The sequence below is a fragment of the Schistocerca piceifrons genome, chromosome 1 (genome assembly GCF_021461385.2).
Source record: "Schistocerca piceifrons isolate TAMUIC-IGC-003096 chromosome 1, iqSchPice1.1, whole genome shotgun sequence".
Classification (NCBI taxonomy): Eukaryota; Metazoa; Arthropoda; class Insecta; order Orthoptera; family Acrididae; genus Schistocerca; species Schistocerca piceifrons.
Genome location: NC_060138.1, coordinates 164,365,599 through 164,387,712, shown reverse-complemented (window position 1 = coordinate 164,387,712; position 22,114 = coordinate 164,365,599). Strand labels below are relative to the sequence as shown.

The following is a 22,114-nucleotide window of genomic DNA, read 5'->3' as shown; positions in this document are numbered from 1 at the left end:
GTTTTCTTGGTGACCGTTCTCACTTTTTATGAGAAGTTCGTCAATTTTTATTTCTTTTCAGATTTGTATTGGTGTGGTTGAGAACCAGTACTTTATTTGATATAACATTCATAGAACATTCATAAGAAGACACTGTTCTATTGGTAGTTCCTATTTATGTTGCAATGGAATGTAAGTAATATAACAAGTAAAGGTAACAATTCAGTGAGGTGCTTTTTAAGTAGATGTGATGCCCAGGTGGCATGACAATTGATGGAGCGGTAGATAAGTCCCTGAAGTCTGTCATGGAATCCTCAGGCATCTTGAACGGCACGTGTTGTGCCTTAGCTTGTTTGCCGGAACCGGTATCTGAGGTGTAGAAAGTTGGTTTAAACTGACTCTGATGGAAATCGTATTTGAGCTGCCATTGACGACAACCATAATGCCTTGTGTTTTGTACTAAGATGATCTGTTTACATATTCAAAGGTCAGCAAAATGAAACAGCAACGAGCATGATGATGCCCTCTGTATGACCAACTGAAGTTGACAAATGGTGCCTATAATTGTTGAATGTAAGGTCATGTGTCATATTGCTGCAGAACTCACTGTGTTGGTTAGTCATGAATCATTTGTATTGCTGTAGTATGTAAAAACCTTCCTGAATGCTAGGATGGATACCCAGTAGGCTAATTGGTGGAGTTTCTGTGAAAAGCACCTTTGTTGCACCTTATAGAGATTTTTCGTTGGCAGTATAAATGCTCATCTAAGCCATTTGTTGCTGAATGATAAACTACAGTGTGGATACTCTTCACACCTAAAAAAGCAGCAAATGATTGAACAGATGTGACTCAAACTGCAAACTGCATTGATTGATTGATTTTAACAGGAGAGCTAAACAGCTTAGGTCTGACTCGCCACTGCCTGTACTGAAACTAGGAACTAGGTTTATTGTACGGTATTGCTCCCTGTATATCTTGTGAAGCCAACCAGTGCCCTTAAATAGTGCAAGGAGTCCCTGTACCAGTTTTCTGTTACACAATTTCTTCAGGTCTAGTTCTCCTGAAGATTCTGTATCTTTGCTCTCCAGTGCCATGCATTCGAAGATTAGGTGTGATGCAGTTTATCCACCCTCATCACAGGTCCTACATTTAGGGTCTTCTTCCATTATACCCATTGTATGTAGATGTTTTTTGAAGTTCCCATGGCCAGTCATCAGTCCAGTCATGATTTTGATGTCTTTACTGTTCAATCCCAGGATTACAGAGCTTCTTTTAAAACCTGGCTTGGGCTTCATTACCTTACCGTGTTTTTGTTTATGGACCTTGGTCCAATATCCTGCATGCTGTTTCCTAAGCAGTTCCGTAGTTCTAATTTGATCATAGCCTTGGTGATTGTCAGGACAGATTCCGGTCCAATAAATGGAGCTGTTGCCCCCATCCTGGCCAATCTATTGGTTTGTTCATTGCCACAGATCCCTGAGTGGCCAGGGACCCACACTAGGTTCACCCTATTGTTTCCCCCCTAGCTCCACCAGAGAGCCCTGTAGCAATCTGCAACAATCTTAGATCTTGTCGCAGGAGCTGCCAATGATTTCAAGGCTGCCTGGCTGTCTGAATAGATGTAGGTGCTACGGTCATTGCAGCACCTACGCATATTTTCCTCCACACATGCCCTGATTGCAGTAATTTAACCTTGGAATACAGAGGCCAGTTTCCCTAGAGAGATGATGCTCTCCAGTCTCGGCTGAACCCCGTACAACCCTGCCCCAACACCTTGGTCTGTTTTCGACCCATCGGTGAACCAAATGATGTCCACTGTACGGTGTCGAACTGTTTTCTCCCACTGCTCCCTACTTCCAGTTATTATGTTGTAAGGGTTGTCGAAGCAGTTGGGTGTTATTATATAGACGGCAGGCATTTCCCGAGCCATACCTATATTAACCTCACTCACTATGTTAGTGTGTGATTCTGGATATCTGAATGAGACCCAGTTTTGGCCAGTTTTAAGTCTGTGTGCCCCAGCTGCTGCCTCCATCTTAACCCAACGGTGAAGTGGAGGCATACCCAGCATGGCTTCCATTCCAGTGGTTGGTGTGCTGCTGATTCCGCCAGTTATGCCTAAGCAAGCCAATCTCTGCACGTTAGCAAGCTCTTTGTCAGCAGCCCACTGCTCTGCCTTCTTCCACCACACTACGGTCCCATAGGAAATCCTAGGTCTAACCGCTGTGGTGTATATCCAGTGCATACCCCTGGGGCTTAGGCCCCAGTTTTTGCCACAAACCCTCCTAGTACTCACTAAAGTACTTTTTATCTTGGAGCAGATACTCTTAATATGAGGGGCCCAAGTTAGCTTCTCATCCAAGGTTACCCCTAGATATTTCACTGTCCCCTTCACAGGTAGAGTTTCATGGAAGAGCTTTAGATTCCAACTTGCATGCTGAATATGTCTCTTCGTAAATGGCACTACAACAGTCTTCTTAGGATTAAAACCCTCCTTGTGCCATATTCCTGACTGTCAGTAAATTTGCCAAGTATTACTATGACAAGGTTATCTGCGTATCCTTGGCAGAATCATAGCCTGGAATTTAGTTCCTCAATGAGTTCGTTCACCACTAGATTCCACAATAGAGGAGACAAAACTCCTTCTTGTGGGCAGCCTCTAGTGGTCTTAATTACCATCTTTCCATTCATCATGGTAGCCTCTACCTTCCTTCCACTAAGCATGGCCCTGGTCCACCTACATATTGAGGTCCCCAGGTCATGCACCTCTGCTGCCCTTACCATGGAGTCGAAGGTCATGTTATTGAAGGCCCCCTCGACATCCAGGAAGATTCAGAGGGCTATTTCTTGGAAGTGAAGTGCTTTTTCCACCTTCCCAACGAGTTGGTGGTGAGTTGTCTCAGGTGTAGAGGGACCCTACTTAGCCTCCTCTCCCCAACATATACATTAACCAGTTTTTCCAATGTTTTGAGAATGGAGGAGGACAGACTGATTGGTCTCATATCCTTGGCCTTGGTATGATCAATTCTCCCTGGCTTTGGGATGAAGACAACCTTCACTGCCCTCCAAGCATTGGGAATGATTCCTATTGCTAAGCTAACCTTGAATAGCCTGCATAGGACTCTTATAAGCTTTCCTTCTGCATGTTGCAGGAGAGCTGGAAAAGTTCCATCTGGGCCAGGTGACTTGAACTGTTGGAATGTTCCCACTGCCCACTAGATTTTGTTGAAGTTCACACACTCCTTGGCCGATTCCCAGTCCTCTCTTCACGTGCCTGAGAACCGTTGTCTCTCTGGGGTACATACTGGTCTGCGTTGTCCGGTTGTGAGTTTTGAGGAGCAATTCCAGCTCTTCTGTGCTGTCTTTGTATATTCCCCATCCTCCTTCCTCAGCTTGCCTCCTGGATTGGTTGGTACTCTAGTGAGAATCTTGTGAAGTCTGGTTTGTGCAGCTGTGCCCTCCACTTCCTCACAGAATGCCTTCCAGGATGCCTCCTTTGCTTGTCTTGTTGCAAAATTGTAATTGACAAGGGCCTCGCGATATTTAACCCATTGCCCTTTACCTCTTGCAATATTAAACAGCCTCCGTACCTGTTTTCTTTGCGTTTCCAGTTTGTTATCCACCAAGGAACACTCCTATTTGTGCACTTCCTGGTGATTGTGCGGTTGTCCTGATATGAGATCACTGTGGCAGAGGTAACCACCTCTGCTACTTTCTCAAATTCTACTGGCTTCCTTATCGAGGTTTTAATTTCTGACAAGCCTAAGTCAAGGTCCCTCCTATATGTCTGAGTCTGTTTTCCTGGGATTCCTATAAGTCATGGTCTGATGAGGATGGCTCCAACACAACATGCCATTGTTTGACATAGCTACCCATCCTCATGGAACCAAATGTTATGTCAATTACTTCTTCCCTTCTGCTCTTCCTGAATGTAGGTTGATTGCCCCTATCCAGGACCTCTAAGTTGTTAGTTAAGAGAAATTCAAGAAGGTGCTCACCTCTACTCTTGGTGTCCTTGCTGCCCCACAGTAGGTTGTGGGCAGTGGCGTCACATCCCGCCAGCAGTTGATCATCTTGCCGATGGCAAGTCTCTACCAGTCTTCTCACCTCCAAGGGAGGGGGAGAACTGTCTGCATAAGGAAGGTATGCTGAGGCCAAAATAATTTCCCTCATGATACCTTCCTTACATTGCTGCATTTTGATGGTCACTAAGTCCCTAGAGCAGAAATCCATCATTGGCATGAAAGAAATGCCATTTCTAACATAGATGCACGTTCTGGAATTTCTTAGATTCCTAGCATAGATCAGCTTACCTCCAGTGCCTCCAAGGCCCAATACACCCCTTTGTATACCGTATTTACTCGAATCTAAGCCGCACTTTTTTTCCGGTTTTCGTAATCCAAAAAACCGCCTGCGGCTTAGAATCGAGTGCAAAGCAAGCGGAAGTTATGAAAAGTGTTGGTACGTGCTGCCACAACTAACTTCTGCCGTCGAATATATGTAGCGCTACGCAGGCATGCTTTGTAGGTACAAAGATAAATACTGGCGCCAAAACCTCTGCGTCAGTAAATAATTTTTTTTAAAAAAAGTGGAAGACGAGCTTTTTTTCTCCGCCGCGAGTTTCGACCACTGCATTTTCATACATTATCCAACGAAGTAAATACAAATTCCGTATTGTTCATCTTCGAATGTAGCACAATTTCAGTGTACTACGAAAATCTGACTGGCAAGACTGTTTGGGATGTTTGTCAATATGGGTAACTCTACGTTCTGAATTTTTTCATATCTGTGAGAAGAGATGGTTGCTAATAGGAACCTGATAAAATTTGAATCACATACAGTATTCTCTTCACCATAAGAATAATATGAATATAAACATTTTGCCATGTATTCTTTCGTGTTTGCTGCTATCTCATTTAAATCCTGTCTGCCTAATAAACTACAAAACTAGAGTGAGACAACAGCAAACGCGGAAGAATATACGCATCGTGTCATGTTTATATTCGTATTATTCTCATGCCTAATAGTGATACAGTCAGAAATGAAGCACGGCAAGTGACTAGATTTTTAAATCTAAGATGACTCTAATTTCTGTGCAGAATTTGATGTAATAAAGAAGTGGCCGCAAAGATTTTCAAACGGAGAAAAATTTTCGCCTAACTCTCGTTCAGAAGATGTTCTATCATACGCAGTCTATTACTTGATTCTTGTTGATCATTATCAAAGAAAGCAGCAGTGTAAGTAACAACAAATAGCAGTCTCTTGCCATTGTTTTGCTAATGAGACGATTCCTCCCTTTTTTTTTTTTTTTTTTTTTTTTTAATTGTACGCGGCGGTAGCGCGCACAAAAGCAAGCCATGCCGCGAGCCGCGACAGGCTGTAAACGCACACTATCAGAATGTGACAAACAATGCATGACACAGTGCAGTAATGCATTTTCAGCTTAAGAGTGACGCAAACACCTATAACAAAGAAAACGGCATTTATCAGATCAAAGCAAAATAAGCAATCGATTCAAACCAGACGAAGCACGTGAAAAAGGAAGGGTACCCGTATAAATACGGACGGAGCGCCTGACGCATAGCAATGGCTACGTGGTAAAGCTTAACTGCTAAGCTTACGACTCGAACCAAACTACTGTAGCTATATCGTCATTCATTCGACCTAAATTGTGTCTCATATTACAATGGACCAACTTTGTTTCGATTTGGAGGTGCGGCCTAAAACTTTTCTCTCCTCTTGAATTTCGAGTCTCAAATTTCAGGTGCGGCTTAGATTCGGGAAATTTTTTTTTTCTTTATTTGGAGTCTCATTTTTCAGGTGCGGCTTAGATTCGAGTAAATACGGTAAATAGGGTTCTTGTATCAGGGCCACGTCCACTTCCTGTCTCCCGTGGCAGCGGCTCAGGGCAGCAGAGGCCCCTTTACTGTGCTGCAGATTAATCTGCAGCACCTCCAGGCTCCATCTTACTGCCATCTATGAGGTCTTGGAGAACCCTGATGGTGACCTGTGAGAACCCTAGAAACAGTTTCAGGTCCTGCTCCTGCATCGCCTTCAGGGACTTCTCACCAACCTCCACCACCAGGATTCGTCCTTCCGGAGCGACCTTCTGATTAATCTCTCTCCAGTCTTCTGTCGGGACTTTCGGGATCTGGCCCCTATTTTCCCTAACAGAGTATTGGGAGAGACTTCCTTAAGGATCTTAGGTACCCATAATGATATCTTTGCGGTCTTAAGAAGCTCTGCTGCTGTCTTGACCAGCAGCTTCGCATTTTCCCACGGGGATATCATGGGCACCTTCTCCTTGAGCCATTCTACTGTGTGCACCCCTTCACAGACAAAAATGAGTGCACCACAATTTAGATAGACCCTTCTGAAGTTGGGACCTGCCCCCCCCCCCTCCCCCCCCAACCTTTTCAAAGAGGGTCATGTGTACTAGTTTCTCCTGCTGCGAGGTGATGGCCACCAGTGGATAACTTTCCTGGATAACTGCCATCCTAAAAACAGAGACTGCAGTACTATAGGTCTGTTTCCCTATATCTTGCCTCAGTTTTATCTGGACTCGCTTATCCAGGGACGGGGGAGTCTCTGATTCCTCCCTTACCCGCTTACTACCTGTCTTTGACGTTGTGGGGGTCTGCGTGTCCCCTTCAACCTGAGACAGTTTTTTCCAGGGAGTCTTGGGTTCTAGTTCCTTTACTTCCCTCCATTTGTTTTTAGGAAATCATTCTTTCCCTTCCTTTTTCCTTTGTTCCCTGAGTAGCTTCCTCCGCTGGGTCCCAGACAAGCCTTTGATCTTAATCTGGTCTAGCTTCTCGGTTACAGTTCCCACTTCTGGCTCAGGTCTAGACCCTGTTTCAGTAGTGGAAATGCCTTCCATTGGTTCTGTCCGCAATGTTTGGGTATCTGAGCTCTCAATTTGCCCCTCAGTTTCTTTTTCTTTTTTTTCTATAGTCGTGTCCATATTGGTCACACGAGATTTGGGGTTCTAAAAGGTCCACACCACGAATACCACGCGTGGTGTAAAGCTAATTACTCAGGGAGGTCGCCCAGTATCCCTGAGGCTCCATTTGCGACACATCTTCCCATGTGCTATGCACCCCTCAGCACGGATGGTATCACACCTTGGGTTGTGTCAGGGAATAGGGTAGGACTGGGAGTGGATAGGGAAGATGGAACGTTGTGGGACACTCTTAGTCTGATCCATCGGCTGAGGCCTTTCCGGCAGTAGATCCTCTACCTTCGGCATAGCCTTCAGCTTCCCGTGAACACGCAAGCATCTCCACTCGCACATCAGTGCTTTGCCAAGGTGGTGTCCCCCAGAGAGGTGCAAACTGCATGCTCTGATTGATAGTGATACAGAGAACTACTCAAGAATAAGTGATTCATCTGTGAAGAATGGTAGAGCTGCAGTGTCGACCAAGGACAAACTTCAGATTGACAGGTGAAGCAGTTGACGATTGTTTGATAGTAGATGGTGGTAAAGGTCCAATAATGTCTGTGTGCACATATTAAAATAAGGGGCTATGCTGATTGGAAGTGACGCAGTGCAGTGACATGGTGTTTTATTTTATTACATTGAGAGGCCACACTCTCATGCACAAAGTGTGGGACAAATCATGTAGCAATGAAATTGCTTGTTAATGAAGGTTCAATCTCACAAATGGGCATGCACCTCAAGTTTCTACATCAGAATATAGTTTTATGCCGAATGAGGTCACTGGATATGATGTGGCTGTGATTGAGATGGATGTGCCATTGAGTCTTGCACTTCCCAGTCTTGTTGCTGAAGCAAGGCAAGTGCTTTGTTGTCAAGTTCCATTGTAATTGTGCATGGAACAGCATGTGCCAGCACATTGCCTTTTATATAAGTGCTCAACTGTTGCAGTTGTTTTGGTGGTGCCTTATCTGACCTTCCTGACATTGAGGAAGGAAGAGGAAAGAAGATTGGAGGCACTAGAGATGTGGATATGGAGAAGAATGGAAAAAGTGAAATGGGAAGATTGAGTAAGGAATGAAGAAGTGTCAAGAAGAGTTAGAGAAGAAAGAAACATGCTGAAAGTCATTAGAAGGAGAAAACGTAACTGGATTGGACATTGTTTTAGGAGGGACTGTTTATTGAAGGAAGGAATAGAAGGAATGGTGGAGGGAGAAAGGGGAAGAGGAAAAAGAAGACATCATATGCTGGACAGTATCAAAGGAGACAAATATTCAGAAATGAAAAAACTGGCTATGGACAGACAAAAGTGGTAGAGGCTTAACCCATGACAAGACCTGCCATAAGGCAGAATACCATACTACTACTATTTGACCTCTGACGAAAAGCCTAGATCAATAATTATTGATATGTTATCAGGGTAAGCTATAACCTTTCCAAAGATATCTCTGGTTCTTAGCATAGGGTTAGGCTCGTTTTCTCATTTGTCTCCGTCCGAACACTTCGGCTGAGATGAGCAATTTTGTGGAAGGAGGTCAGGTGAATAAAGCAGATTTGTTCTTCTGTGCAAACTGTTGGTGCACTATTACCAGTGCTTAGTGCTAATGAACTGAGAAGTCTCATACAACCTCAAACATGAATGCCAAGAGCCAAACAGATATCCAGCAGCTTGTACATCTGCGCTGTGTCTTCATTCTTTTTGGATATTTATCTTCTCAAAAATATCTCTCTGGAAACATGAGTCAATGGTTTATTGTCAGGGAGACTCTTTTTGATGGCTGCACATTTATGGTATTCCACTCTTTCATAGTGAGCACGAGATCATTTATGGGGGTTTGGGAAATGCGGCAGTTTTCCTCTGCAGAACATTTAAGATGGGATTTTTGTGGAACATTCACTAATTCATTTTCTTTTCCTGCTGTATTGTAGTTTGGCATTCCAGGTACCACAAAACTTTGTTAAGAAATGTCATACTGTTTCCATTGTCATTTACTTTCCTTATTTGTGAAGAGCAATGACATCATCATGACTAGCCCTTTGATGTCCCATAGATCTGTGGAGTGTAGAAGGCACTTGGTAGGGTGAGTGATGGATTGAGGGGGCCAGTGCACAGAGTGCTGCACTGGTGGTTTAGAGAAACATTTTATTCACTTTAAATACACATCACATTGTTAGCATTGTCGGCCAAACACACCTTACTCTAGCAAACCTGGCCAGCATCACCTCAAAGGCAGCTGGTTTCCGCCCCAGTGAAGAGATGCATGCACAGGGCCCCTGCGATGCTGATATCAGGCCAAGCAGCAGCCAGCGGTCTGTGAGTAGCCTGTGGCCTTGATGTCACGGCATTCTCCTACTGTTGCTGTGATGGTGTTCCATTGTGGAATGCTGCACCCAGCGACTCTGACTCTTCATGTGTCCACTGCAGTGGTGGGCAGTACGTGATTGGCTCGACCAGGTCGCAAACTCGTGGCTGCAGCTGGCCGTACTCAGTCGTCTCGGGGTCTAGCGTGGACCTGCTGCTCTGGTGGAGGTGCTGCTGGAGGCGGGATGAATCTACCTCAAAATTCACACCTATTTGTACAGCTCTGAGGTGCATTTGTTGCATTATTACCTGACTCCCAGTCACATAACTCACAACATGGGCATTGACCTGTCACGATGACACCATCTCGCCTACTCTGGCTTTTACTACTGTGTGGTGCAAATGTCAGCAAGCGTGGCTGGTCTGTCCTGCAAACATTTTGTGTATGTGTTATTCTAACTAACATGCCGCCTAATTATGTGTACCAGCATGCTGTTGCTCCTGCAATAGTCGTGATGAGTCGCGATGGCTTCACTACAGGTTCCTGCAAGTTGCACTAAAAACTAGGTATCGAAAGGAAATACATTGCCTCACTCCACGGAAAACCCTGGCCGTTCAAGTCTTGGTCAGAATCGGTGTTCTACCATGACTATTTCCAACCTTGATCTGTAATATAAATGCAAACTTTCAAGATTATACTTGACTGGCAATTTAAACACTTTACACCTTATGACATTAAATTTTATGGCTGTTTCCCATCCTCCTTCAACTCTATAAGTTCATTCTCCATCACTTGCTCAGAGAATCCAGTCCACAGAAACTGGACTACCTGTGGATTGATTTTCTGAATGGCTTGTCATCCCAGATAAAAGCTGTGCAGAGCAGACTGTCACTATTGCACTGGGAACTGACACTCAGGGTCATGGTTACCCAGCATCGACCATCCTAATAACAGTTCAACCTTTTGCATTAGTTACTCTGCAGTGGTTCACTCTCCTATGTGGCTATCATTTGACTTAGTTAATGAACTGGGTTTGGTTTCCATTTATCATTCAAGAAGGTAGGGTATTGTTTAGGCAACATCTCTTAAGGGAACGCCCGGCCATTACAGGTGTGGATGTGTGTTGTTGAAAGAGTAGCTCCCATCATTACAGCTGATAAATGAAACATTGGCCTAATATCACACATGGTTCCATTAACAACCCACTGCCTCTTAAGTTGTGAGCTCATCTTGTTCGTACTAGCTTACCATGCTATTATGTCCTCATACACAGAGTACACGCAATGTAGACCCACTCGCTGGAAGTACGGCTGTAGTTCCATCAGCTCCTTTTGCCACGAGTGACCCATTGCCTTGAACCCTGAACAAATACATGGCACAGGTGCTTCCTCCTGTCTGGTTGTAGTGAGTGGGACAAATAGTGACCATCCTGCTTTGGCGTTGCTGGCAGATCGCCATACCAGCCTCTTTTACTTGCACAAACTTCCCCACTGTTTCTAGCCTTACTGGATAGGTGTGCACTATGTTACACTTAAACAATGTCTACTTCCTAGCCACTGGATCTTCACTGACACATACAACCTTGCAATACCGTTTTTCACATCCACAGTTGCTCATGGCAGTAGAAAGGCAGGTTCTGGCTGCTGGGCTCTTCTACCACCTGTAGCTCCGGCAGTAAATCTCTCTGCACCTTGTTCGGGTGATAAGACTAGACTCAATTGCCCGTAAAGTACCTAATGAACAGCTTCCAACAAGTTTGCCATGACCTCTCTTGATTCCCACATACTATCTCCTAGTGACTGCAACAGTCTCGTCAGTGTTATCCTTGCATCTAATACTTGTGTCAATGCTTTCACCACCTCTAAATCCTGATTTAGCGTGCTAGCTGATGCTCTGGCGCAATCAGTTATCTCTCTAGTTAGTTAACTGTTGAAATGTGTGTTGTTCAACATGGCTCTCCACACACAATCCTTGTGGACTGCTTTATACAGTCGCCCTCTTCCCTAGTGCCACTTCTCTTGTGACTTACGCTGTCCTATTCAGCTTGCTAATGTTGTTTTCATACTCTGTCCCAAATATTATCTTTAGCATTGTCTTCAGGATTGTCCTACAGGATCTGTCTGTCCCCAATTTACCCTTCGTGACTCATGTGGCACTACTTGTATCCTATTCCTATCCTACTACTTCCTGCATCTGCTCATCACTCACACTTATGCTGCGGGCAACTTCTTGTGTTCTGACGCCTCCCTGAGTGCAATCTTCTTTATCTAGTTCAACAGTTTCCACACAGCAAATACCAACTTAAGTATCATTTGACTAGGTAAACCACACCTCTCTGTCCAGGTGATCATTTTGCAGCACATATCCCCTGCCCCCCCCCCCCCCCTCTTTCCCTCCCAGGCAGAGCAGTACAGTGCTGTCAAAACTAGCATTCTTCTTTCCTTAGCTTCTCCGAGTGGCAACCTAAGGACAGGAACCATCATCATCACCCCCCCCCCCCCCCCCCTCCACTGCCTCCCACCTCTGGAGCCAGCTGACTCTGAACAGCACTTTTCACGAAATAAAGATAACCTTACCCTAACATACACATATGATCCTACCCAAAATTACTTTAATAATCTACACAACACACTAAATAAAATAACCAAAATCACAAGAATCTTACTCCTCGTCCGGGTCCGGAGGTTAGAATAGGCCTAAGGTATTCCTGTCTGTCGTAAGATGCGACTAAAAGGAGTCCTACACGTTTTGGCCCTATAAGTTTTGGTCCCATTTTATGGTTTGACCTGCTACTTTCCAGATTCTACAAAAGTGTGGGCCATATGAGGAAGGACGCCTTACGTAGTGCACGAGTTATCCATAGTGCTCTTAGATTTGACCTGCTGGACCTCTTGTCGCACAGCTTTGCATCTCCACCTGCAATTCAACTATTTGGGCAAGGACACTTTCTGTGGCATGTCATCTTCTTCCATTGTCTCCTGTCCTCTTTCACCCCAATGACAATATTGGATTTCTCTGTGCTCATATCCAGCACAGTAGCCAGTCCGTTGTGGTGGGGCCGTCATGTACCCATTTGGTGGTGGCCCCCTGACAACACTGCTGATCCCTGACCTGTAAACTTCCCACATACGCCAAGGACTCCTGGCAACGGCCATCATGCCAGGTGGCCTTTGCTGTGGCTGGTTGGGGCCCGTGGGGAGAGCACCAGATCAGATTGGATGGCATCAGGGTGGATGACCTGCAATGAAGCGGACTGTTATCTTTAGCTGGGGACCGAACGGCCCCAGCAGTCTCTAAGAAAGGAAAGGTTGATTTCAATGCTGACAGGTATGACGCTAGATCATTCCCCTCTCTAGCAACACCTTGGGAGGACCGTAGGGCCTCTCAGCGACAGGATTCATATTCGCCACGTTACTTAGTGTGTAGCAGACTTGATGGGTACTCCTTTCTGGAAACAAAGCTTCTGATTTTTGTTGATCACCTGAAGGCTAAGTCAGGGGAAGTGACAGCGCTGCTCAAAATGTGCAATGTGTTGGTTTTGATTCAGGTAGCATCCCCAACCCAGTCCCAAGTGTTACTCGCCTGTGACAAGTTGGGTGATATTCCTCTTTCGGTCACTCCCCACAAAAGCCTCACTACGGTCCAGGGAATTATTTTTTATCATGACCTCCTGCCTACAGGAAAATTAAAGAGACATTTGGAGAGAAGAGAACCACTTGTATGAATATCAAGAGCTCAGATGGCAACCCAGTTCTAAGCAAAGAAGGGAAGACAGAAAGGTGAAAGGAGTATATAGAGGGTTTATACAAGGGCGATGTACTTGAGGACAATATTATGGAAATGGAAGAGGATGTAGATGAAGATGAAATGGGAGATAAGATACTGCGTGAAGAGTTTGACAGAGCACTGAAAGACCTGAGTCGAAACAAGGCCCCGGGAGTAGACAACATTCCATTAGAACTACTGATGGCCTTGGGAGAGCCAGTCATGACAAAACTCTACCATCTGGTGAGCAAGATGTATGAGACAGGCGAAATACCCACAGACTTCACGAAGAATATAATAATTCCAATCCCAAAGAAAGCAGGTGTTGACAGATGTGAAAATTACCGAACTATCAGTTTAATAAGTCACAGCTGCAAAATACTAACGCGAATTCTTTACAGACGAATGGAAAAACTGGTAGAAGCGGACCTCGGGGAAGATCAGTTTGGATTCCGTAGAAATGTTGGAACACGTGAGGCAATACTAACCTTACGACTTATCTTAGAAGAAAGATTAAGAAAAGGCAAACCTACGTTTCTAGCATTTGTAGACTTAGAGAAAGCTTTTGACAACATTAACTGGAATACTCTCTTTCAAATTCTGAAAGTGGCAGGGGTAAAATACAGGGAGCGAAAGGCTATTTACAATTTGTACAGAAACCAGATGGCAGTTATAAGAGTTGCGGGGCATGAAAGGGAAGCAGTGGTTGGGAAGGGAGTGAGACAGGGTTGTAGCCTCTCCCCGATGTTATTCAATCTGTATATTGAGCAAGCAGTAAAGGAAACAAAAGAAAAATTCGGAGTAGGTATTAAAATCCATGGAGAAGAAATAAAAACTTTGAGGTTCGCCGATGACATTGTAATTCTGTCAGAGACAGCAAAGGACTTGGAAGAGCAGTTGAACGGAATGGACAGTGTCTTGAAAGGGGGATATAAGATGAACATCAACAAAAGCAAAACGAGGATAATGGAATGTAGTCAAATTAAGTTGGGTGATGCTGAGGGAATTAGATTAGGAAATGAGACACTTAAAAGTAGTAAAGGAGTTTTGCTATTTAGGGAGTAAAATAACTGATGATGGTCGAAGTAGAGAGGATATAAAATGTAGACTGGCAATGGCAAGGAAATCTTTTCTGAAGAAGAGAAATTTGTTAACATCGAGTATAGATTTAAGTGTCAGGAAGTCATTCCTGAAAGTATTTGTATGGAGTGTAGCCATGTATGGAAGTGAAACATGGACGATAACTAGTGTGGACAAGAAGAGAATAGAAGCTTTCGAAATGTGGTGCTACAGAAGAATGCTGAAGATAAGGTGGGTAGATCACGTAACTAATGAGGAGGTATTGAATAGGATTGGGGAGAAGAGAAGTTTGTGGCACAACTTGACAAGAAGAAGGGATCGGTTGGTAGGACATGTTTTGAGGCATCAAGGGATCACATATTTAGCATTGGAGGGCAGGGTGGAGGGTAAAAATCGTAGAGGGAGACCAAGAGATCAATACACTAAGCAGATTCAGAAGGATGTAGGTTGCGGTAGGTACTGGGAGATGAAGAAGCTTGCACAGGATAGATTAGCATGGAGAGCTGCATCAAACCAGTCTCAGGGCTGAAGACCACAACAACAACAACAACAACATGACCTCCTGTTACAGTCCGATGATCAGCTACGTGCCAGTTCATGTCATCCGGCACATTAACAGGGGACCCAAAGACAATAGCATTGTCACTGGTGCCTTCATCTTGGTCTTTAAGGGTGATTCATTACCTGGAAAGGTCTATGTGATAGTGTACCGATGTGGCATCAAACCCTATGTCCCTCCCCTGAAAGACTGAACCCTGTTCCCATACTCCCTTCTTATGCTGCCGCCATGATGGCGTCGCCATTGATGACTCCCACCATCTAAGGTGACTGCAGTGGGCCCTTGGGGCTGCCCGTCTTCCTCCCCCCTCCAGTTGGCTGAGGGCACGTCTTCTTCTGTTGCTCCCAAAGCTTCTACTTTGGGTGCATCGGTCCTCTCCCCCTGCCAGACAAGCAAATGGCCTCCTTTGCCCCCTCTTATGCGGAAGGGGTCCCTTGGGACTCTACCTTCCATGGTCCCTCCCTCAGTGGTCCAGTGGACATCAGGCAGTGGTTGAAAGAGCCATTGGGTGCTGGTTGGAAGGTTTCAAGGTCTTCCTCTGTCCCTGAAACTACTTTCGAGAAGCCCTCCCAGCCAGCACCTAAGGAGCAGTGAGAGGGCAAAACTTCCAAGTAGTAGTTCACTAAAAAACGGGATCCACAGTCAGATTATTAAACATCTCTCGTCAGACTACAGGCGACATCTCCTAGTCATCTTCAACCAGATCTGGTGCGATGATGTCTTTCCATTACAATCACCAATGTTCTTTGTAAGCTGTGTCGGCAGTTGGGTTGGGTCCTGGCGTCACGTGCCCTATTGGCTCTGTGCCAGGGTGCTTACCCCCCCCCCCCCCCCCTCCAGGGTCGCTCTACCACTGATAATCTTGTGTCCCTCGAGTCTGCCATCTGAACAGCTTTTTCCAGATGCCAACACCTGGTTGCCGTCTTTTTTGATTTATGAAAAGCGTATGACACGACCTGGCGACATCATATCCTTGTCACATTATATGAGTGGGGCCCGCTCCCAACTTTTATCCAAAATTTCTTGTTGCTCCATACTTTCTGTGTCCGAGTTGGTGCCTCCCCATAGTCCCCCCCCATATCCAGGAGAATGGGGTCCTGCAGGGCTCTGTATTGAGTGTATCTCTATTTTTAGTGGCCATTACGGTCTAGCAGCAGCTGTAGGGCCATCGGCCTCACCTTCTCTATATGCAGACGACTTCTGCAATTTGTACTGCTCCTCCAGTAATGGTGTTTCTGAGCGGCACCTACAGGGAGCCATTCACAAGGTGCAGTCATGGGCTCTAACCTACGGCTTCCAGTTTTCAGTCACAAAGTCGTGTGTCATGCACTTCTGTCAGTGTTGTACTGTTCATCCGGAGCCAGAACTTTACCTTAATGACGATCCACTCACTGTAGTGGAGACATATCGATCCTTAGGACTGGTTTTCGACACCTAATTGACTTAGCTTCCTCACCTCTGTCAACTTAAGCAGAAGTGCTGGCAGCACTTCTGCTGGGGGGGGTTTCATCATACCATCTAAGGGTGGGTGTTTGGCCTTCTCTCTGGGGCCTCCACTCTCCCTCCAGTTTAACTCTGTCACTCTTTCTTTACATTTGTTTGTTGTGGTGTTAGTCTTTTGCCTTCATGTGTTTATCTTGCCTTGTCTTTTGGGGTGGACACTTTGTCTTGCAGTGTAGCTGGCTCATCCTCTTTTATTCTTATGGTGTAAGTTTCCCTGTTGTTTTGTTTGTTCCATTCGTTTTCTTTTAGGTGTGGTTCCGCATTCCTTTTCCCCCTTTTACTTTCCCAAACCTACTTTGAGTGTGGTTTTATCCTGGGCCTTGTTCACGTCAGGAGAAAGGGCCTGATGACCCTGTAGTTCGGTCCCTTTATATCTCAAACAAACCAACCCACCAACCAACTTGTCCCTTTCCAAGTACATGAGCTCGCTGTAAGTAGTGTTCCGAAAATGAGCAGCATAGAGACAGAAGTGATGACACTTTCTGCAGGACCTGACCATCATTTTGCAGGACAGTGCTCAAGCATGTACATTGCAAGCTGTTACTGATTTGTGTGACTGATGGGGCTGCTAAGTGCTATACCACCTACTGCACTCCCCTGACTTAAGCCCTTCCAAGTTCAACTCGATTTCTAAACTGAAGGAAACACTTCACGGCATTCGCTTCAGAACTGCTACAAATTTGTCGGGCAATAGACCGCGCCGCTCGAACTGTCAACACAACTGGCACTGTTAAGAGTATCCTATAACTTCGACATACCTGGAAACAGGTTATACGCAATGCTGATGACTACTTTGAGGGTCAGTAAAACTTTGAAACGCACATCTATTTTCTATGAGCTGTAAATAAATAGTTGCCACTATTAAAGTTCCAACCCTCATATATGCACTTACCACAAAAGATAAATTCGTGCCCCAACCCATATGGCGGGAATTAACATAATAGCTAAGCATCTTTCCGGTCATCCAATGAACCTCCTCTGATCTTTCATTTGAATGAGGATGACATGAACTAGTTCTTAAATTTTTTACTCTCAATAACCAGCACAATTCCTTCATCAGGTTTGGTATGAAGTGTACCCTTGGATCCATAATTATTCTCTCAGGCACTCCAAACTTCAGCAACCATATTTTAACCAATCTTGTGCGACGGTGCCCGCTGGTCAAGCATTATCACCATCTTAGTGTAACAAGAAAAATAGTCTATTATAGTCAGAACAAAATAGTTCTTCTTTCCAACTCAAATCTGCATGCTGTACACAATTTCTGGCCTACTGATTGATATCACTTTTCCTTCCTTTTCACCAATACTTCTCTGTACCGTCAGATTCATTGTTCTTCACCCTCCGTGGTCTGACAAAACATGATCATGTGTTTCCCTCAGCATCTCTTCCCTTAGCTTCATGGGTACAACCACGCCAGGTCCTAATCTTGTCTCCCTATACAGCCATCTCTCACACATGCTAAATTGCTGTTGCGTACTGTACTGCTTACACTCATCGTCATACTTCTTGCCACTAAGTGAGCTGTTGACCTACCTTCCTGCTTAGTGTGCCCGCATTTCTGTGTTTCTTCCTGGTGTGTGGATTACTTCCTACTCAAATTGTCTGTGTTTTAATCTCCACATTGTAAGCCTACTGGATGGCTCCTTCAAGCCTAGTAACCACTTCAGAGCAGCATAATCTCTCCCTAAATTTGCTCCCGTCCATGAAACACTGGAAGTATGTCACTCCATGCACCAGGATAAGAATCTCTCTCTCTCTCTCTCTCTCTCTCATTATGAATAATTCCTCTCAGTTGAATTTAATGGCCTTGTTGCAAAAGTTGTAGGTTGTTCTTCTCCATCAATGTCCTGGCTCAAAACACACCTAAGTGCATGTTGTGATGCATCTCTTGATGATATAAATTCCTACTGAAAATCTGGGCACACGAACACTGGACTATGCCTTGTCAACTTGACAAATGCGGACCATAAAAATTTGATATCTTTCCCTAGTAATTGGATAAGAGGTCATGCTCTATGTGCAAACCCTCTCACAAATTTCCTGTAATAATTTGCGAGGCCCAGGAAACACTGTTAACTCTTTGCTTAATCCTGGTATTGGAAAGCACCGCACCACCTGTATCAGTTTCAGGTTAGTCTTCAAGCCATCCTTACTAATTCTATGACCACAGTAATTTATTTCTTCCAACACAAAATGACTTTTTCAGTACTCAGTTTTAAATGAGCTGCCCATAAACTCCTGAATACTTAGTTGGTGCTTGCGTTCCTGAAAATTTCTTGGGGGGGGGGGGGGGGGGGGAGAAACAGTTGTTATCCACATGCACCAAACACTGACGAGGTTTGAATCCTTTGAGCACTCTATCCAACAAATACTGAAATATCGCTGGTGCATACTTTAAACCAAACAGCTGTCTTCTATATTGATGATGTCTCCAAGGTACTGAAAGTAGGGACTTCGCTCCATCCTCTGGAGCCACCTCTAATTGAAGGTACCTGCCCCTCAAGACCATCTTTATAAATAAATAAAAACGCCACTGTCCAAGATTATAAATAGTTTCTCTGAAGTTTGGAATGGGGTAAGCAAATGGTGGTAGCTGTAGCAGTCAGTAGTTCCTCAAACTGTCCACAGACTACTTCGGTTCAGTTAAAATCTCCCCCCAAGAGCTACTACTCGCTTCTATTGTGCTGTCTGCCAACAGTGGATTGATGGTAAACTTTTCCAAAATTGGCTACAGAGACCATGGTATTCAGTATGACCCTCAGTTCTCCAACACTTCGTTTGTCATCAGAATTCTGTGTTGCATTGAGAGTGTCACAGGCAACTGTCCTAATAGAAAACACAAGTCTTGAAGTACTGACAACAGTTCTTCCACCTGTACCTACTCTGTTCCCCTCAAATGCTTCACCTCCTCATGCTGTGCGGTCTTGGTGGCATCTTGTGCCCATTTATAGCCTACGTCTTCTATGCAACAATCTTCATCTTCCAGAGTTTCTGGTGTTCCCATCAATATTCCCATCAACAGCTTAACCTCCTTGGTGCCAAAATTTACCACACTGATGGGTAATACCTTGCCTCTGTCCCTTTCCTGTACACGTACAAGTTTCCTGTACCCAAACAATACCTAGTCTTACTCAACAACACACTACACCCGATACCTCACTATCCTCAAACAGTTCCGCTGTACACAACATATCAACTGTTAAGTCAGGCTCCACATTAATCCACAGTGACTTCTGGTGCCATTCAACACACAATCACGTGATTTAAGTCTTTGTGTCACTGTTCTTGGTTTAACTTGATTGGCTTACACAACAGATGGTTCTAGCAACAGATCAACATTGATGACCGCTTCCCTAGTCGGAATCTCCTGTCACTAAGTGCCACCATGCATCATCGAAGGTCAGTTGCGGCATGATGCTGTTGCAGCAAGACTAAACCTAGGATCATGCTTTAGCCCTCACTTATGTGAGGCAAAGCTTCCACACTCTGCCTAAACTTGGTTGCCTCTAACTGAAATTTTACAGTTATCGACCACAGAGACCATGTATTATCATCTCCCACCTCACGCAAATTATAATGTAGTGGACCCCATTGCCTGTTACCCATTTAATCCTTTGAGCCCACTGACACATGCCCTTGTGCCACGTGTTACCCTCACTATGACACATTCTGCCTCTGTATTCATACTCACTGCATTTGCTTTTACCGGGAACATCCTTCGGCAGGTCTGGGGTTTGCTTTTGAGTTTAATGGGTGCTTCTTACCACAGGTCATTCCTATAATACTGCTGCTGATACAAGCCACCTCTGCTGTTATTCCTGCAAAACTGTTGATAATTCATACCACCAGCACTACTACTCCATGGCTGGCGGCACTGCCTCTGCACATGCCCTGTTTGCTCACAACTAAAACATCTTATATTTGCTGCTTACATGTTTCTCCGATCTCTTTCCCCTGTTATGCCATCAGTCTCCTCCGATTCTATTGCTAGCCTAAATGCAGCATGGTGAACTCTAGGCTCTCCAGTGCACACTCTCGTAGACATTACTGCTGCTAAACTCCTCAAGAAAACATCATCTGCTATTGCTTGACTTCTTGTAACAATACTTTGTTTGCCTCATCACTCTGTGTCATCCCGTGTGTGCACATTAATTTTACTTATTTGCTTCATTAGGCCTTATAGAAATTACACTTGACTACTCATGGAAAAACCATGCACTCTCCTATTTCCTTTCTCTCTGTACCAAACCATACCTGGTGTAGCGACATCGTTCAGCCACTCTGGCCACTGCTGCTGCACACTGGAAGTTTCACCAAGCACGGCTTGTCCGTCTCACAATCCCTTTTGCGTCTGTGTTATTGTAAAGTCCAGGTCACCATACTGCTCTTACCAGCACACAGTTGCTACTGCAGCAATTCAGTGGCATCCTTAGAAATTCCACTAAAAACTATGTAGCGGCACTACAGGTAATTAATGTCAAACTATGATGCTACAGGTAGTTGGTCTTGTATAATCTGTTGTCATTAACATACAACAAAGGATGCCTGTAAGGACTTAACAGCAGAATGTTAACAGTGCAACAAAATCAAACAAGGAAGCTACCTTTTTGATAAAAGTATTTAGCTGAGTTGATGATATATTATGAATGTGAAGTGTGTGTTCTCTCTCATTGTAGGTCCACGTAAATCTGAGCACAGAAGTGCCAGATGAGTTGACATGCAGAGCATCTTCTACATCGTAAGATATAGAATGACAAGGTCGCTGTATGGCAGAGCAATGGGCGGCTGTAATTCTGTTACCAATAGCAGTTATTATTTTACATGTCACACTTTAAATATACTTTCGTGCATTGCTATTTTCATTCCATTGGGAAGGCACTATTTCATAGCTTTTTGGATAGAAGTAGTGGTATTTTAAATTGTCCATTTAATATGATAGTGACAAAGGATTAAATTTTGCAAATCAGTTCTATTGCCAATGTAGTTTACCTTGTGTCCATGTTCTTCAGCCAGAAGTATTCACCATAATTTGTCCCACTCTGATTATAGCTGGAATCTTGTTGTCTGTAGCAGGTGAACGTGTGAAGTTTCCAACAACACCACCACCACGCAAAAAGCACCAGACTGGACTCCTGCCTGAAGCGTATCCCCTAACCAAGTCAAAGAGCCATGAGTCTCAGCTGGCAAATCGGGTGGATGGAGGAGACAGCAGTGGTGCAAGGTAACTTGCATTATTACCTACAGAAATTGCCTGATTATGTTGTTGGTTCAGGAACGGTGAATGGTATACTTATAAAATGAACTGTCACTCTCCAGATGGTTGTATAGTAGTAATACTTATTACTGTGCATAGTCACATATTTTTATGCAGGTTTAAGTGTTGCACTGGTTACCAAAGTGAAATAAGTGTTGTAACACTGACTCTTATTTACAAATATGAAAAAGGATCTGTAACTGCAGGGGACCTGGATTATTATGACTCAAAATAACTGGAAATTTATCATTAAAATTACCTGAAAATATTGATAAAATGATGTAAAAATGATACAAACTATGTGCAAAGTTAGCTATAAAATGAATGAGTAATGAAAACTTTATAGGAGGTTGGAACTGTAATTATTATAATTATTTGAAAATCGCTGATTTTTTAAGGAAAGTCATTATTTAAAGTGGGACAAAACTATATAATTGTCTTACACCTTTTGCAGTGTGTGACATTATTGTGTTATGGCTAACACATTTATCCTATGTTTATGGGCAATATGTTAATCAAAATGTAATTTATAATAGTGGAAACAAAATGGTATATGAGTGATAAAGTATTATATGATTTGAATAAGTAAATTACTATTTGCCTTTTTTTGAACTTACTTGGAGCCTCACAAAATTGCCAGACCTGTTGTTTCTACATGTTACATCATTTGATGAGATAAAAATATTGATATTTAACTGTGGTGATGTCATGTGGAATTTTCTTATTCTTTA

General features: G+C 44.0%; 1 protein-coding gene across 1 annotated transcript in view; it reads left to right on the top strand.

Moving 5' to 3' along the window:
- LOC124787715 (kinase suppressor of Ras 2) overlaps positions 1 to 22,114 on the top strand; it is a 173,936-nt gene that overhangs the window by 17,767 nt on the left and 134,055 nt on the right. Inside the window, exon 5 of the mRNA XM_047254563.1 lies at positions 21,200 to 21,350. Within this exon, the coding sequence (XP_047110519.1) occupies positions 21,200 to 21,350 (151 nt within the window). The remainder of the gene's footprint in view (positions 1 to 21,199; positions 21,351 to 22,114) is intronic.